Here is a 20201-nt window from a genome sequence, read left to right on the forward strand (position 1 = left end):
AATCCTAGGAAAACACCAAGTCACCGCAAGATGAAAAGCCGGACGAATTTCTCCTTCATTGGTACAAAAGTGGTGTAGGGATTCATGGCAGTGCAATTCAAGATGCAGCACAAAAACCTGCCAAACAAACATACTGAACTTCATTGCTCATGATGAATGGTTGTATTGGTTCAGAAGGAGACACAATTTTTCCAACAACAGTGTGTCTGGTGAAGGCTGAAAGCAGATGGTGATGCAGTGAATAATTTAGGGTAAAACGGCAAGAACTGGTGTTTGAAAATAATTGACAATTGTGCTAAATGTACAATGTCGATAAGACAAGCCTGCACTGGAGAACTTAGCTAGAAAAAAAGCAAGCACTCTAAGTTGGTGCAACTAAATAACCGAACTGGCGCTACAAAGCATTTCATTGATCACAAATTACATTAGTAAGTTTATCACCTCCCATGTACTCTCCTCACCAATCCCCACAACGCTCCATACCAATCTCCCATAATTCAAAGCAAGTCCACTTCTGCCAGCTCGTCCAGAACCTCCATTGCTTCTGCTTTCGCCACTGCACACTGGGTCATATCTTGCCCCCTTGAGCTCCAATTTGACCCTTGGAAATGAACTCAAGTGTGAGGGGGCAGGTTGGGTGAGTAGTGGACTGGGTGGTGGTCTAACACGGGGATGCAGTCCTTACCTTAGCCTTCATGCACAAGGTGGAATGGGTTGGCATGGCATTGCCTTGTTGAAGCACCCTGGAATTGTTCTTCGACAAACCGGGTCGGTGCCTCATTGCTTGTTCAAGAAGGGAGGTCAGAACCATGACATTATAATGTTGATTGACTGTGTGACCTTAGGGGACCCAGAGAGCATAGAATTTAACAGAAAGAAGAGAAGAAAGCAGTCTAAAGAAGCAATCACCATGGCTTTGAATTTTCATTTGCTCATTTTTACTGAGGGGAATTTGGGACTTTCCAAGGCATCGATTTGTTTCAGCATCATAGGTGAACAACCATGATTCATCCATCACAAGTTCAGTCATCACTGTCTCACAAATCTGACTCATTGCGCAAGTCTGAACTTTAAGCACATTGAATGTTTCATACAAAATCTGATGGACACTTTCTTTGTTCAATCCTGAGATTTCAGCTAGAGTTCGGACACCCAGACAATGATTTTCATGGAACAATTTACCAATTTCATGGATACTGCTGTCTGCTTTTGATATTGGTGTCACCCAGGGCACGGATCGTCTTTGGTCATTTCAACCTTTTAAACAAGTATGTGTGATAAACATTCACTTCTGTACCCTCCTTTTTACATGGCATGAGTTTCTGCAGCAGTTTTCCCTAGTTTTGCAAGAAACTTGAGGTTAACTCATTCCTCACTCTGAAAACCTGGGATTTCTTGGACAAGCTGCTGTTGCAAGGGGAGATGGCTACAGTGAGACTGAGCAATGTACAACCATGCCCATCGAGATCAGGGCAGGAGAAGCATCAACAGGCTCGGACATGGTCAAGTCTGCCGTACTGCACTCAGTCTTTCCCGGTAATAGCACCAGTCTGGCTATTTGATTGCCTCACCTCGTACACTGAAAATTTCTGGAAATTAATGTTTATGAAATATATACTGAGGTCCCTAAACTCTATATGGTACTCATAACATTTCCATATTGGGATCAAGATGGTGCTGTAGCTATCGTACTGGCTTCCCACTCAGAGGGCCCGGGTCCAAATCTCAGCGGTGTTGAATATTTTTCAGAGGCATCTCGATCCCTACTTGAGGAGGTGCTTTGTGGAGGGCACTTTGAGTGAGTACGCCGTCCGTCGGATGGGACGTTAAGCTGCGGACCCCTTGGCGCCTTTCGTTAAGAGAAGGCAAATGCCGACGCCGGGTTTCTCTCCACCCTTCATCCTTTCCCGTCCATCCCTAATGGTGCAAATGACCTCAGCTGTCGGTCGCCTCCCCTAAATACTGCTACCACTAACATTTCTATACGAGTAGCACAGCGGCAAGAAATGTTGCCACCCATGATCTTGATGGCCTGGTTACGTAAAATCAAGGTTCTAGAGTGCAAGGAACGATTTAAGCCCAGGAAGATAAGGCAGAGAAGGGAGAATGTCATGTCAACAAGAACCTCTTTCACAGCTGAGGGAAGAGTGCTAGAGGATGTAATGGAAGGAAAAGAAGGCAAAAGAGAATCAAAAGGGAAGCTGTAAGTAGGTGGATTGCAGCAAGGATGGCCTAACAACATGTCCGCTGTCTAGCGTAGCTTCAGATTAGTTGTGGCAGAGATTGGTCCCCCTGGGTTTATCCCACTCCCACCTAGACCGGCAGACTAATGTGATAGATCAATCCTAATAAAACCATAGAGAAGAGGCAATGTAGGTATTTCGGTTTGTAATTATTAAGTGTGCGACCCTGATAAATTAAATATTTCAAAGCATTTCTGACCAACCACTAAGTTGGAGCTGAAATATTAAAGATGTGTGCATAAATGTTGGACAAATCCACGCCGAAAGTTAGAAGCAATGAAGTACCAACGCACACAGCTAATGGCTATTTACATGAATACAAGAGGCACTTTACTTTTTCTTTTTAGTGGTCGGGGCCCTAACAATCTTCGTAGATTCCACAGTATAAGATTTCACTTCTGGCTTGCTCAGCTCTTGGGCAGGTGGACCTCCTGGGCTGGACGCCATCTTCTCTTGGTCTTCCGTTTCCGTGTATTCACTCAACACAGAGACACACTGTAAAGACACAGACAATTAACAACAATAATAATATGATATCCAATAATAATCAACACATACACACACAATAATCAATGCGAAGGTTGGTTCGATAGGTAAGGGTAGAGCCCACCTTATACTAAGCCTGGCTTCATTTGATATTTACATATCAAGGTATCAGGGGATCCAGTTCCTTTCCACGAGCAACAATGGATAATACCATTGAAAAAACTAAAGTCTCAGATTACTGGTGGCAATTACAGATTCCAACATACAGACATCATGTAAATGCTCGTGAGGAAATTTTAGTTTCCGTCATCAACTTTGACGGGATGGAAACAATTTTATCAGGACATTTGAATTGAGATACTGTTTAATAATGCAGACATTTTGAATAAACAAAACAAAATTAAATTTATACCAAATGAAAATGAAATTTTCAAGTAAATATAGTAAATTTGTACTAAATGAGTATAGATTTTTTTAACAACTATAAATTAAATTTTTATACAGATGATGTAGGATATTTTGTTTGGCAAGACTCCCAAGGATGGTATAGATAGCCCGATTTATATAGATACTTCTTGTTTAATAAGATCAGTAATGCAACAATTTCAGAGTGTAAAAATCATTCGCCTTATCCCAGTCAAGGCGAATGATTTTTACACTCTGAAATTGTTGCATTGAAATGCACATTAGCGGATGACTCCGTTAAAAGTTACTGTTGCGGCATCTCCCGCAGTTTCTTTGGAAGATCAGTAATATTCGTGCCTTTACCCCAGAAATACATAGGCAACGTACATAAGAAATTAAGGACTGAACATTTACAATATAACCATGCTTTTAAAATATTTAAGGTTGTACTAGATCTTACGTACTGAAGTGGAGAAACAATGTTTGATAGTTGACCATTTGAGGCTTCCATGAGCTTGGACCATTTCCACTACAATACCAAAGAAAGATGCATTGTTTACAACAGATATTTCATTATTAAAGAACTTCACATTTTATTGATTTTGATGGCAGAAATATAATTTTGGAACCATTCCTGAGGATTAATTAGAGTTGACTTTAGTTTTTCCCATAACTCAAGGTTATTTGGGACTAGAAATAGCACACTTGAATTATTTGCAAATAATCAAGTATTTATAATTGGGAGATCATCGGGAAGATCATTTACATAGAGCATGAATAGCAATGGATCAGAGTGAAGCCTTGGGATACATCATATTTTACTTTCTTTCTCGTAAAAAGAAAATGTATTTACCATACCAGAATTTGAGACATGATTAAAAATTTAGACAACCTGATAAGATTTTACCAAATACATGCCAGGCCCGTGATACCATAACTTGACAGGTGTTGAAATAGTATGTCATGATGAACAGGTATGTCATGATCAGAAGCTTTTGTTAAATCAATGCAAAGTACTTTAGTTTCACTACTTCAGTCAAGGGCATTTTAAGTGCCATTAAGAATTTCATATTTATGATGGAACAGGCTGCTTTTGCCATATTTCCAGGATTTTCTAATAGCTTTCTATAATAAATACAACTTGCAGCACGGCGAACCATCTTTTGTAGATATTGATGAATTTTTGTCACAAAAATTTCTTTTCAATATCATTCCACCACCTGTATTGACTGCACAGCTAGCTCCTTCTTCAATTGGACAATATCAGGGGTTCTCAGACTCTTGTATCCTAAGGTAATATCACAAACCCTATTCTTTTTCTTTTGGAATTTGGTTTCAAATAAATGCTGGTATCTAGTCGGCAAAATGGATGATGCATCCATTTCAGCCGCGAAAGACTCAAAAAAGAAAACATCATTCCAGTTTTCATTTCTAAGCAGAAGGCCAAAAAGATAGGTGAGGTCATCAGAGTAGCACCGTTTGTAACTCAGAATATAGGATGATTGATATTTTGTCCCATTTTACTAATATGACCACACTTACTAGGTTCAAAATTTTCTATCCTGAAATTCTTATCAAAGACATTGGCCATTATTTGATCAAATGCACACTCTTTGTCCCGAGAAATTCTTGATGGGCTCATCATGCAGATTAATAAATTAAAGCCGTTCATAAGATTGGCAACTTTCCCCACTGCACGAGTTTTCCATGGAGAAGTCAATATTAAAATTATCACAGAATTGTAAATAACTTGTAATGTATACCTAAACTTTTATCCAATCTTCTCACATATTTGCCAAATTATTTACAAAAATATTCTTGTCACCATCAGGAGATCCATAAAAGCAAATAATTACAGTGGAATCTCGCCTAAGAGCACCTCACATAATGAATAATTTGCAATTACGAGCAAACGTAGTGATCACCCATTTTCCCAAACTTGCGTTCAGACATAAAATTTGTGACTTTTTGTGCCGAGAGTCATAACTCTAGCAAAAATGCCACAATAGAAAGAGTCACAAGGAGAGAGTCAATAGAGAATAAAAATAACCACAATAATGAAAAGTAAATTCATTGAAATGTTGCAAGAGTTACTGATCTGGCATGCACATCAACAATCAGTCTACATCAATGATTTATATTACTCACAAGAACATGACTAAGGAGGTGGATGCTTCGACGAGAGAGACAAGAATATCTAAGAAAAGAGCACCTATTCTTAATAATGATGAAAGGCTGCAATCCCATGAGGATAAATGAAAAGCTATTGCAAAGTGACCCCTTCCACTCCAATTTATTTTTTGAATATCCCCTAATTTTTTGCCCCTATCCTCTAATTCCCTCCCCGGACTACAACCTTGGAGTGGTGGAAGGGCTTGTGCGTTCCGATGACCCCGAGAGCTGTGCTGGCGGGAGTAATAATTATTGCTCCTGGTAGGGTCACCCATGCCAGATAGGCCGAAGGTTAGGAGCCAGACAAAAGGTAGTCAGCAAAGCATCTGTTCCTCAGTGAGGCAGCTGCAAAGGCATCTGACCCCAGTGGGGCGGCCAGTAAGAGATGGTGGCACGTTAAAAACACTATTGAGGAAGGCAATGGGAAACCACGTCAATTATCATTCCCAAGATTTAAATGATGGACAATACAGAGATTTTGAGTCCTGGCAACTACGGGGCTCGGCCCAATCGGCCGCGTGTCGTGCCCGGCAGCGGGGGAGGCAAGGCTTCTGCGGTCGTCATCCCACGAAACCCTTGCAAGGGAAAACCAGCAGCAGCAGGACAGAAGACACAGGAGAAGAAGACCAAATTAGTTAGAATAGGAACGTGGAATGTTAGGACAATGATGAGGACAGGGAAATTGGAGAATGTTAAGCGAGAGATGGGAAGGGGAAATATCGATATTTTAGGTCTATACGAGGTGAGATGCAAAGATAGCCGGGATTAATGGAGTGATAAGTATAGAATAATATTCAGCGGCGGGGACGAGAGCCAACAAGGAATTGCCATAGTATTAAATGAAGAGGTTGGAAGAAGCGTAGTCAACATAGAGCAGGTAACAGATAGAATATTACTAGTAGAGATAAAAGCAGAACCGACGAACTTGGTTATTATTCAGGTATACATGCCACCGAGCAACCATAAGGAAGAAGAGGTCGATAGGATATACGATCAGTTAGAAGACATAATCACGTGTGTTCCTGCAGGGAAACATTTCATAGTCATGGGGGATTGGATTGCGACGGTAGGCGAAGGAAGAGATGGTGACGAGGTCGGGGACTACGGTTTAGGCATGAGGAATGACCATGGGGAGAAAGCAGTTGAGTTCTGCAGGAGACAGGGGCTAGTCATCACCAACACTTGGTTTAGACACCACAAAGGACGCAGGTATACATGGAAACTGCCGGGTGACTCAGAAAGGTATCAACTAGATTATATCCTGGTTAGACACAGGTTTAGGAACAGTGTGATAAATTCGCCCACCTTCCCGGGAGCGGATGCGGACTCTGACCACAATTTAGTTGTTATGAAATGAAGAGTTCATTTCCAAAAGATAAGGCAAGGGCGGCGAGTTAGAAAATCGAATTTAGAAGCATTAAATGGTTTGAAAAGGAAGGAGTACCTCGGGCGGTAAAGGAAATCATGGAGGATGATAAAGAGCTAAGTACTATCAAAGAAAAATGGGAAAGTATTAAGACAGGGTTGTCTAAAGCCGCAAAAGACACTGTTGGAACCATTAACTCTTAAAGGACTAGGAAACCATGGATCATGGATGAGATGATGAAAAAGATGGATGAGGGGCGAAAATGGAAAAATGTAAATACAGAATTAGGCAAAACAAAGTACAAAGAATTAAACAATAAATTGAGGTGGGCAACAAATAAAGCAAAAGAAGCATGGTGTAAAGATGCAGTGCGAGGATATGGAAAGTCTGCAGAGGAAGGGTGAAATCGGTGCGCTGTACAGCAAAGTTAAATCTTTATCGGGAAGTAAGAAAGGGAGATCAATGATTGCAGTTAGAGATAAGGCGGGTAAGGTAATAGTTGACGCAGGAAAGATCCAAGAGAGATCGAAGGAATATAAAGAAGAACTGTATGGTAAAGAGCTTAGACCGACAAAGTTAGACATAGAAAAGGAACATGACGTAGAGGAAGATAGCTTAGGCCCAGGTATACTCGACGATGAGATAGAAAGGGCATTAAGGGAGATGAAACTAAATAAGGCCGTGTGGGTGGATAACATTCCCGTGGAACTTTTAAAAGGCTTAGGAAAATGTGGGAGGAAAAGGCTAAATGGGCTGATCCGTAGTATTTATGAGGAAGGAATCTGGCCGGAAGACTTTGTGAGATCCGTTTTAGTTCCTATTCCGAAAAAGATAACGACTACATCATGTAAAGACTACAGGACGATAAGTTTGATATCCCACGCAGCTAAAGTTGTTCTCAGGATCATAAACAAAAGGATAGAGAGTAGGGCAAATGATTACTTAGGGGATGATCAGTTTGGGTTTAGGAAGGGGAGAGGTACGCGTGATGCCATTGCAGTAATGAGATTATTAATCGAGAGGAATATAGAACACAACCAGGAGGTATTTGCCTGTTTCGTAGATTTCGAAAAAGCATTTGATAGAGTGAATTGGGAAAAACTAATGAGTATATTGCAGAAAATAGGAATAGATTGGAGGGAAAGGAGGCTAATTCGCAACCTGTACATGTCTCAGACTGCTCAGGTGGAAGTGGGGAACGGGGAGTCCGGTTGGGCAGTGTTAGGAAAGGGTGTAAGGCAGGGTTGCCCATTATCACCGTTGATGTTCAACCTGTATGCAGAGGATATGATCAAAGAGGCATGGGAAGAACTCGAGGTAGGAATGAAAGTGGGCGGGGAATTCGTAAAATCAGTTAGGTTTGCTGATGACCAAGCTTTAGTTTGTCAGTCAGCCAAGGGGCTGCAAGCATTGCTGAGTGAATTGGAAATTCAGTGCGACAGGTATGGGATGAGAATCAATATTAATAAAACAAAGGTTATGCGATTTTCTAGAAAGAAAAAGGCCAAGCTTAACATTAGAATAGGAGGGCAAAAATTGGAGCAGGTAGAACAGTTTACGTATCTCGGTAGTGTCTTGGACCAACACGGTCAAAGTAGTAGGGACGTAAGGAGAAGAATTGCACTAGGCAAAGAGGCTTTCACAAGGAGGAGGGAGTTGATGACAGGGACGTTGAGCAAGGATATTAGGAAAAGACTCATAAAAACTATGATATGGAGCAGGCGCGGAAACATGGTAATTGAAGCAGGAGGATAGACGTAGATTGGAGGCTTTTGAAATGTGGGTGTGGAGAAGAATGGAGAAGGTGAAATGGACAGAGAAGAAAACAAACGAGGAAGTACTTGGAATGGTGGGCGAAGAGAGGGGTTTAATGGGAGCAATCCTATGGAGGCAGGAAAAGTGTCTGAACGGGGTATTGACCGGCAGCGGGATGTTGAAGACTGTAATTGAGGGGAGAAAGTCAGGCAAAGGAGGAAAGGGAATTAACTGGATAGGGATGTTGGACGGGATGAAGGGAGGAAGAAGGTACTCAGAGCTGCAGAGGGACCTGATGTAGAGTAGGATGTTGTGTTTTGCTAGGGGCCACAAATTATTTTATTGGTAATTACGTCCATCCAAAAACCTACCTTAACCGGTAGATTACCTAATAAATAAAAATAATAATAAAATCCTCTATTTATTTTTTCTGTGGTTCTTTTTAAATGGAATGGTAGTTAGTGAAATAATATTTTGTAGTTGGTAATCAACGTAGAATAGTGAAATAAAAAAATATTATTATTTCATATTGTAAAGAATTTTTTTTCATCCAGAAATTTTTCTTTTTAGCTAAAACTGTAATAATAATAATATTAAATATTAACAAAAAAATAAAATTACATACATGTCATTGAAAAATCTATGCATAAAGTTAAAAATGGGAAATATTGTTTAAAGTAAGACAACATTATTATTCAATAGATTGGAATACATAATATTATATACATATATATAATTAATAATCAGAAAAAGTATGACACTTCTCAAAACACTCTGGCAAATGTGAAGGTACCTGGAGGTGCTTACACTGCCAAATTGTCTCGCTTCTGACATTATTTTTGAAGCATGCATGTCATCTTTTTGTTGGATGTTGTTTCTTTGCTGTTGATGGGATATGTTCAGGAAAATGAGTCCAATTTTTAGCTTGCAATCAGACTGGTATGTCACCATGTGGAGGTCATCCACGAACATGGTAATTTGGCAGAGTGACCTTGGCCAATAACGCCTTTGCAACATCCAAACGAAAACTAGGTATACTTTTCTTCTTTTTTTTACTTTCGAGTATAAAGTGTAAGAATTAAACAGTGCATCATCAAACATATAAAAGAACATTTTTATATCCTTTCATGAACTTTCTCATCAACGGGAAGCATGCCAGCTGCTGGTCTTGTTTGTCCACATTCCTCGATTATAATCAATCACGCAAGTTGGTTTTGAAACAATTTCTTTGTTATCATCTCTCCTCCTTCTCTTCTTTTCAATGCTCTCATCGTCACTTTCACGTACACAATTTATAATTCTTTTATACATTGACGGGTAGTTTTCACCTCACTATCTATATATATGTAAAAATGTGGACATAAACCAAAACGACACCCTGTGACACACTCCGTCTAACCACATGAATGATCGCATTCAAAATAAGGTTATCAAAGAGGAACTGCGTAGGCACCACAATAAATGCTGAGAAGATGACTCATCGTGTAATAGGAACACCCTTCTCGAGAAGGCAAACTCTGTACAAACTGTAGTAGAAACTTGATAGTCGAAACTTGCAACTCTGTAGGAGAAACTTGATACTTCTATGTGGACACCCAATAGGAAAATGAAAGAAAATAATTCTACGGAAGGATGGCTAAACCAACAGTTTGTCAAAGATTCCAAATTGTAGCTTAGTTTCACCAATAATGTTGCCAAAAGTGTACTGATTAAAAACTATTTTTAAATTTTTGTGTTAAAATTTCATTTATCCTTCAAATTCGTAATATGTTTGGAAGAGAACTCAATTTATTCATTTCTACATTTCATGGCGATCAAGGCGGTAGTTCCCGAGCAAGTGCAATTTGAAATCTGCTGCCCAAAAGTAGGATTTTAAAAAGTTGACGAACAAACCCTCTTCCCGTAAAAACATCGAGAACACAGCTATCACTACTCATAGAAAACCATTTTATTACTTCCAATGCATCATATTTCATGAAATATGAGTTCTTTATGTACATTAGTGATTTTTTAAAGTTTTTAAACTTTCAAATTAATTATGTCGTTCCCCTAAATAATGCTAAAATTATGAAAATCTGATGACGAGCTACACTCGTCGTTGTGCGATTTGGCATTGGAAGTTCATGATGAGCTAGACTCGTCATTTCAGCGCAAGGGGTTAAGGAGAAGGGGAAAGTGATTTCAGGTGAACTCGTTCAGAAGATCATCTATGACCAAACAAGAAGTATTAGAGTGAAACCGCACGTGATTCAAGAAGTTTAAAAGAAGAACCGCGGCATCCAGCGGCATGGTGAAGCAGCAAGCTCGAACACTCATGCAGCAGGCTCATTGAGGACACTCCAAGAGGCTCATAGAGCCTGAGGTTTGCCTGCTGCAGCAGGTTTTTAATTATGGCTAAACTGATCTCTTAGTGTCTTGACGATGCCAAAGCAAACCTATATAACAGCAGAGTAGAATGTACTTCCTGGCCACAAGCCAATGGAAGACTGTCTTGCCCCGCTATTTTGTGCCAATGCAAGTGGCAATTTGAAATATAAATTGCTGCTGGAATACTATTACGAAACTCCCAGAGTGTGAAATCCAAAAGAAAAGACTAAATGTGATTTGTTTTCTGCAGATCTTATTCACATTCTAGGTTGGTTCATTCCATGATAAAGAAAATGTGAAGATGATTCTTGATCCTTAAAAATGCATAAACAATTTTCTTCGTATAAGCCTTATACATAATTTTTTAGTATTTTTCCAGCATTGAACACATTATTGTATTTTATAATAATTTATATAGGAAAAATTGTCTAGCTTTATAAGTGTTTCACATTAGGAGTAAGATTCTGCAATGACTAATGCTCGTTAAGCAAGGCTCCACCGCGCAATATCATGAGTAGGCAGTTTAACAATTGAGCATTCACTACTTTTCCAATTAAAGGTACTCGCTTAAGGATGAGTTAGAATCAATGTCATTGTAAACAATAATGTGTACGGGTTCCACCGTTTTTACAGCTTGTTCCACAAGAAATACTACCAGCAGAAAAATCTGACACCCTCTCCCCAGAGTTCATCCAGCATTTGGTGAGTCATTGAGAATTAATTTGACATTAATTCACAATTCACCCCCGCCCCCCCCCCCCAGGAATGCCTTGCGAGATTGGAGAACGATTCCTTGGCACATTGCTTAACCACGGTCATGGTGTCAGAACCCAATTTTCCAAGCTTTATACAAGATTTTATCATGCACCGTTCCTCCATGAAGCATGGCATCGTGAATTTGTGATGAGACCATCAAACACAGGTCCAGCCTAACAGTAATGCACACACTGTAACAGTCAGCAGACAATTGATGCGGTTTGCATTGCTTTCTGATGATCCATTACCTTTTCCCACACTTGGCATACTGTTTTGGACTTCACACTTCCTCAAGCAGCGCGGACTTTCTGAATAGCAAACAAGCAGGGGTTTAATTTCCAATGCGCCACATGCATTTGCGCAAAATAGCAACATGAGATGTTATTTCACGTTACTGTATAGATTTTAATTACGTTCGTAGGTGCATGTGCAGGTTAGTTGACATTACATGTATTGCATGCATGTGAGTGAAAGGGGTTTTTGCATGACTATATAATCCTCTGGGGGGATTGAGATGGTGCGATGGCTATCGTAGTGGCTTCCCACCCAGAGGGTTCAAATCCCGGCGACGTCGAATATTTTTCGGAGGTATCTCGATCCCTACTCGAGGTACTTTGTGGAGGGCACTTTGAGGGAGTACGCTGTCAATCAAATGAGATGTTACTCTACGGAACCCTTGGTGCCTTTCGCTAAGGGAGTCTGCTAATGCCAATGCCTGGTTTCTCTCCACCCCACATCCTTTCCTGTCCATCCCTAATGGCGGAAATGACCTCAGCTGTCGGTCATTTCCCATTAAAACTACTACTTGAAGACACCGATGAAGTTCTCTGCTGCCTTCAACTCGGAGCTTGCTGCTTCACAATGCCATGGCACTTTTTGCAAACCTTGAAGGAGGTGGAGTGAAGCAGTGGTGGTTGCATTCCATTTCAAAACGGCCAGAGTAGCAATGATCACGACGAGGATAGCGGTGGTTGACCTAGCCTAGCAACAGATGAAATGAAATGTCAACGAAAAAATTTGTGAAATTTGCCGATATAAGACTACGGATCTCTTGCTTAATTTCCCCCAAATTTCACAGTCTATGTAGTGGTGAAGCTTGGCTATCACAAGTTTTGTGCCTGATGGGTGCAAAAATCTTGGCGGAAGGTCACAAAATACAGCATCTGGCTGCATTGCTGACTTTCCTCAAAGCCTATGACAAAGATGGTAATGCACTCTGAGATCACGTCATAACTGAGGATAAGCCATGGTGGGGAATGCACGTCAATTGTGAGGCAAAAAGGCAATCTATGGAATGGGGCACAAAAGTTCTCCCAGGAACCCAAGAAAATGTTTGCAAACATTGTCACCCAGAAAGATCATGGCAACTGTTTTTTGGGATGCAGAGGGTGTGCTTATGGTCAATTATCTTGATCGGGGCTCAACAATCAACTCTGATAGATATTACAATACATTGAAAAAGCTAAGGTGGGGGATGCAAAACAAGCATCAGGGAAAACTGAGCAAAAAAAGTTTTGTTTTTTCACAACCATGCACGTCAACACAAGGCTAATCGTACCCGAGAGTTCTTGGATGGCTTTGGATGGGAGGTGTTTGATTAGCCATCATACAGTCCAGAGCTGGTACTGAGCGATTATCACATCTTTCCAGCGATGAAGACGTGGCTTGCAACACAGCACTTTCAACAGTGACGCAGAATATCATACTGGTGTAAACAAGTGGTTAATATGTAAGGTGGCAAATTATTTTACGGAGAGAATTGAAATCATTGTGATAAATGCCTCAATTTGAATGGAGACTATGTAGACAAATAGTTTAAGAATTTGCCTTTCAAACGCATATAATGAAACTTTGTCTCGTCACTAAGTTCATGTTTTACTTCAAAACATAAGTTACTTTCTGGACAGCCCTTGTAACAGGTTAGGTCCCCTTCTGCACATTCTTCGGTGCTGGTTTTATTTCCTGCTTCTCGCTGCTGGTGAGGATTTCCTGGAATGACATAAATGACAAAAGACTCGCCTCTCCTGCTGCTGGGAACAACACAACCAAGCAGGTAGGGTCCCGTATTTGCCAGGACTCATATTCACCATTGTACATCGTATGTTTGTGGGGAAAATAATCGAGGCGGTTCCCTGTAGTCTTCCTCAGTAGTGATTTTAGCACGACGCCATCACTCAAATGCTTGCCTCACTGCGGTCAGATGCCTTTGTGGCCACCTCACCGAGGAACAGATTCCATGCAGACCACCTTTCGTCTGTCTCCTACTCTTTAAACCACTTGGCATTCCGACTCTTCTTTGAGCAATCAGCAACGCTCCCATCTCAAGTTCCATGGTTCAAGAGAATGTATATTCCCTACCACCACATCAACGTTTTTTAGCCCAAGGAGATAGAATGGATAATACACCCACAGAGACACACAGAGAGTGTGTCTCCCAATAAAACAAAGAGCACAAACAATGACTACACGGCAGAACCATTGTGTTACAAATGAACCTTGTTGAAATCTGTATTTTATTGCACTCACCAATTTCTGCATTACGTAATGGAATTCATTTTTCTTTCGTAACTTGAAAAAGAAGAAGAAGTCATTCCTGCCAACATTGGTGACATGGAAGGTCACCACCACGCGAGCAGATGCCCCTGGCGATAGAGAAATAGAAATATGTTAACAGGAGTGTCATTTATACTTTTTTACAAATCTCACTCTATAAATCTCTAATTTATCTACCGTTACAATCTCATACCTCTGGTTAGTTGCTTTGGAAATGGCATGGGCATGATAATAAAACTATCACTGGGATCCTGATTCTCAATGGTACCTATTTCAAAATCATTTTTGATTTTGAATATATTGGTAAGCTCAACTTGATCAATTGAATAGTTAATGAGAGTGAGGTTCAAGGTTCCTCTCACCAAATCTTTTCCCACAACTTCAAAAGTATATTGCTTCCCCGAATCATTTTTGGCAGTGGGAAACAGGGACTCTTCATATGTCCTCACATGTTCCAAGCCAGAGAAATTTGTCACTTGCACTCCTAGGGAATGAAACTCAGCAATCATTTCCTTCCTGAAAGAAAATAATGTAACATCAAACCCGGGATTGAAAGAGACAACACTAACTGATGATGAGGAGATTACCCCATGCAAGAACTGCACAAATGCAACAGAAAGGGCCAATAAAAGAAGAGGACTAAACACTGTTCACTGCCAAAGAGCCAATAACCACATGGGAAGAGGAATTCACTTAAAGGTCGATGGCGCAGAAACAATTTGAACCCCAACTCACTACGCTCGAGTGAAGTGGGGTGGGTGTGGGGAAAGGAGAAGTGTCATTGGCTCCCTTAAATAAATTAAATAGATAAAAGTTTAAAATATGAGAAACATCAATTTAATGTGACACCATACACACACGCCTGCTTTGCACAGTCTCTCTGGAGGCATTTAAATTCGTTAATGGTTTTTCAGAATGAGGCAACCACAAATTAAAAGAAAAAACACAACAGTGGTATTTCGGAATGAGATAGCGAGAAAAAGACTCCTACTTATAGGATTGGTTGACTGCAGCCCTCCATTCTACTCTATTTTACGTCATTTCTCTCAATCTTTATATCTTCTCTGTTTTAAGTCCTTCTTAATTTGTCCTATGCACATATCCCTTGGTCCTCCTCGTGGAATCTTCCCTCCTATTTTTCCTTCTACTTTATTCCTAATCATCTTCTCTGTTTTAAGTCCTTCTTAATTTGTCCTATGCACATATCCCTTGGTCCTCCTCGTGGAATCTTCCCTCCTATTTTTCCTTCTACTTTATTCCTAATCAATCTATTGTGCCTCAATGTGTGTCCAATCCATCTATTTCTTCTTTGCCGAAGATTCCTCCATATGGTCCTATCCTCTTCTGCTCTTCTATGTACTTCCTCATTTCTTAATATGTCTGCCCATTTAATCTTCAGCATTCTCCTCCAGCACCATGCTTCAAAGGCTTCCATTCTCCGCTGGTCCACTTTTCCAATGTTCCAAGTCTCAGAACTAAAGAGCGCCATGCTCCACACGAAAGTCTGGACGAATTGCTTCCTTGTGTCCAGTTTTAGGTTCTTTGAACATATGAGGGTCATCCGGAAAGTAGTACCCGTTCGTGCCGCATGAAGTGCTGACGACGCGAGTAGCCGCTGGACGAGGTCAGATAGCTTCAGTGGCTTGTCTGCCTTCTCTGAGCCAAGTTGCGTGACGCTAGCATTGCCTGTGTTGTTTCTGTGATTGTTTACAATGTTTAAAAAAATTGAGAACGCCGCCAGTTGTGAAGTGAGGGCAGTGATTAAATTCCTCAATGCAAGAAACGTTCGCCCATGTGATATTCATCGCCAATTAAAGGAGGTGTATGGAGACAATGTAATGGACGAGTCGTCTGTTCGGCGGTGGTGTCGCAACTTCAACATGGGGAGGGGGAACACACACGACGATGAGCGTTCGGGGAGACCGTCTGTCATTACAGACCAACTGGTGAGCTCAGTTGACGAATTCGTGAGGAACGATCGGCGCGTCACAATTGATGACATCTGTGAGCATTTTCCCAATGTTTCTCGAACAATTGTTCATGAAATTGTTAAACACCATCTGCATTATGCAAAAATTTGTGCAAGATGGGTCCCTCGCGTATCTCAATGAGCTGGCGGCGAAGGACTATGCAGCAGGAATACAGAAACTTGTCACACGTTATGACAAATGCCTTAATTTGCTTGGAGATTATGTTGAGAAGTAGTTTAAAGTATCCTCTTTCAAATAAAATTTTTTATGTTTGTTAATATTTACTTTTGTGTCTTTATTTCACGAACGGGTACTACTTTCCGGATGACCCTCTTAGTAAGGGCCTCTTCTTCATGAATTCGTTCTTGGCTTGTGCTATTCTTTGCTTGATGCCACTCGAACTTCTTCCATCCCATGTTATGCTGCTGCCCAGGTAGATGAAGGATTCCACTTGCTCTAGTTTCACCCCTCGAATTTTGTTGTCTGCATTCAGCTTCTCTCTTCCTCATACAAGGATTTTAGTTCTCTTCTAGTTGATTTTCATAGTATACGTATTCCCCCGGTACTTGGCCCATAGCACTTAGAGTTGCTTGCAGGTCCCCTCTCGTTTCTCCCACTAATGCGATGTCATCTGCAAACCGGCGCATGTTGATTTCTTCTCCATTTACCTTGACTCCTTTGATACCCAATTCCTGTGTTGCCTTCATTGCCTCTTCCAAGTATACGTTGAATATAGCTGGCGAGAGGTTGCGTCCTTGTCTTACTCCTTTGTTTATTTTGGCTTTTATTTCTCTTCCATTTTTTGTTTGGATAGTTAAAACCAGATTCTGATAGAGGTTGTGGATAATTCCTCTGTTGTTGTACTCTAATCCAAGCACTGTCGTTGTACTCCAATCCAAGCACTTCTAGTATCTTGACCATCTTTTTCCAATCAATGCTGTCGAAGGCCTTCTCCAAGTCCACGAATGTGGCATATAACGGCTTGTTTTCGTGTCTCTATTTTCAGTCAGAACTCTTAAGCTGAGAATATCCTCTCTTGCTCCTCGGTTTCTCCTGAATTCGAACTGGTTTTCTGAAAGGTTTCCTCCTATTTTTCTGCTATTCTTGGGCTAATTATCTGAGTAAGGATTTTTGATGCTTGAGTCACCAGGCTCAATGTTCTGTGTTCTTTGCATTTATCTGTTTTTGGTTATTTCAGTATTGCAATCATTGTACTTTTCTCAGAGTTTTCTGGTATCTATCTGCTGTCATGGCTATCTTTGATTACTCCATGTAGGGCATCCTTCACTTTGACCCCGACTGCCTTGATTATTTCTCTGTTTATTTTGCCAACTCCTGGTACCTTGTTGTTTCTCAGGTCTGCCACAGCGCTCTGGAATTTCTCTTTTTAATATCTGCAGACCTTTGCAATGGCCCTTGCCTATCATACTCTCATCTTTAATTAAGCCATCTTCTAGTGGTTTGGGAGCTTGATAGAGTACTGTCCGTGATCACCAGGTTGTGATCGCTATTTATATCTGCGCCAGGGTAGTTGACTCAGTTTCTCATTCAGGATTTTGTAGCACGCACCAATCAAGATGCCACACTCTCGTGCAAGTTCCCTGATAGTCAACCATCGATTTGCTCAAACAAGATTGTTCACTTCATGGATGTGGGGTAATCAGTCGATGTTGATGGTCTTCTGGAACACTTGCCGTCTTCCACCGAGTGCCACCCCTTTTTAAACTGGGGGAATCACTCACTCACAACATCCAGTCTGTTTCATAGCATCCTCACCGTAAGCCATTTATCCCTGAAGGATTTGCAGAATTTCGCACGGAATTTCACGAAATAGCACTGCTTCTGCAAAGAGCTCATGTCCATGGATCTGATGTGTTGCTGCACACCACGAACACCCGTCACTTAAATAGATATAACTAATCTATAAAACAAGATATCAAAAAAGTGGTTAAAGGTGGCTATTCAGGAAGTTTCCACAGACACAATGCCTTCCAGCTTGTTAAAAGTTAGCCAACTGGAGGTGCGCTATTCAGAAAGTTCAGGAACCTTTTGAGCACACCTTGTATGCACTTCTATACTGGAATAGGAACAAGTATGGATTATGGTCTGTTTGTTCAATTTTGTGTGGATTACAATAATAATTTATTTAAGTATGTGTCCAGTAAGAATATCCTGGCTCAGAAAATACTTGTAATTTATTACACCTGTGTCAGCACATGCAAAACTGGTAAACTTAAATCATTTTATTGTGTCTTACTATCTTTGTTTCAGACCCCAAAACACTTGAGAATATCTTGGGTATCCCTGGGCTTCTGTTGTGGTGCTAACTATTTTTCCTCCCCAATAACCAAAATTGAAATTCTGACGGATCAATCCCTTCAATTTTCAAGATCAGTCAATACTTCCATGTGTTTTTTTTTGTAAAAATTAATTCAGAAGGGGAAAGAGATTGTTCAAAATTTGTTTGCCATTAATACCAAAAATTTTGATTACTCCCAGACAATTTGCTGATTGGGTCTGGTGTGTTTATAGGGGATTGATGTAATATGCTGAGGAAAAGTACGATGGCTCAAAAACGACCAGCCGAGGAGTTCCTAGATACCGCTCCACCCACACAGAGAACAGGACGCAATGCCGAGGGTTCCTGCGGGGACCTCAGGGTGGCATGGCATCCCCAAAGGCGAGAGCGAGTCACCGTTGCAAATACCATTCAATCAAGTGACCTTCACCTTACAACAACGCTCGTGGGAGGAAATAAACTGCTCCTTGAAAACTTTACCTTTGACCATAGCCCTACACTCGACGACGAAATGGTGGAGGTGATAAGCAACACACTGCATAAACTGATGGTGCATCCGTCAAATTTTATTGTTCTGACGGATGAAATGGTCGTCAGAAGCAATTCCCCCTCCTAAATGTCCTCCTTTGTTCAGCAGAGTAAAATAATACATTTCATGCCAAAATATAACATCACCAATGGCTATACCATAATGAATACGGTTTCCACGAGTAAGCTTAAGTTGGACTATTACTGGAAAATTTTTTAGATTTACTTCTCACTAGGGAAAATTTGGAAAACCTAAAGATTCACAGCGTTAAACATCCCATTAATGGGAATTTGGGAATGAATAATGATGAACGTTATCGGGGGGACATGTTAATTAATGTGGATTACGGTGCGCATGAATTACTCCCAGCTGTGAAAATGGACGAGGAGACAGCATGGCTCAATCGCAAATGTTATTATGGCATCGTGGATGAAACCAGCGATGTGAACGGAATAAAGTATGAATTCTATGGTCTCGGGCTCAACTTTGTGGAGGTTCATGTTCGTTTAAATGAATATACTTTGTAACTTCCACACAATTTTTATTCGTACTACCGGTTTCAACGCAACGGCGTCATCATCAGGTACAAACATTTTTCGGGCACAGGGTTGTATATATATGCACTCTTCGGAAAGGAATGTTGGGGGAGGGTGGGTGGGGTGAATGGCTAATGGGAGGGAGAGGGGTTAGAGGGGGGTGTTAAGCCGCGTGGCTGGCAGGTAAAGGTCCGTTGGCAGGGGGGGGGGGGTTTCCGGGATGGAGCTGTCACACTGGAGACTACTGGTCTAATGGGAGTATCCGTTTTATGGATTTTCGGGAGTCCGAAAAATCTAGGGGCTTTGGGGTTCCAATTCAATGGTGATTTCTATCAACAAAATGAAGGCTTAGCAATGGGATGCCCTTTATCACCGCTCCTTGCTGATTTATTCATGAACGATTTCGAGGAAAAGTTTCTCAATAGTGAATCAATAGGCATCAAGAATTTGTTTTGTTGGTTTAGATATGTCGACGACATCTTTGCCACATGGACAGGAACCGATAGACAGCTAGACAGTTTTTTGAACACTTTAAACTCGCGCGACCGCAATTTAAAATTCACATGTGAAAAGGAATCCAACATGGAACTCAACTTCTTGGACATTACAATCTCAAAACAGAGGAATGGCTTTAGCTTCTCAATTTTTAGAAAAACCACTGCCACAGATCATATCATCCCCTCCGACTCACTCCATCACAAAAGCCAAAAGTTATCCACTTTCCACTTCATAATAAACAGATTACTAAACATCCCCCTTTCAAA

General features: G+C 40.8%; 1 protein-coding gene across 1 annotated transcript in view; it reads right to left on the minus strand.

Annotated features, from left to right (window-relative positions):
• The window catches only part of LOC139692801 (putative helicase MOV-10), a 93735-nt gene that overhangs the window by 57710 nt on the left and 15824 nt on the right, over positions 1-20201 (minus strand). The window contains exons 5-7 of the mRNA XM_071591093.1: positions 14297-14619; positions 14077-14192; positions 2578-2738 (exon numbers count right to left, since the gene is read on the minus strand). Of these exons, the coding sequence (XP_071447194.1) occupies positions 2578-2738; positions 14077-14192; positions 14297-14619 (600 nt within the window). The remainder of the gene's footprint in view (positions 1-2577; positions 2739-14076; positions 14193-14296; positions 14620-20201) is intronic.

Source organism: Hetaerina americana, unplaced genomic scaffold (assembly GCF_022747635.1).
Source record: "Hetaerina americana unplaced genomic scaffold, ioHetAmer1.1.p SCAF_41, whole genome shotgun sequence".
In the NCBI taxonomy this organism is placed as follows: Eukaryota; Metazoa; Arthropoda; class Insecta; order Odonata; family Calopterygidae; genus Hetaerina; species Hetaerina americana.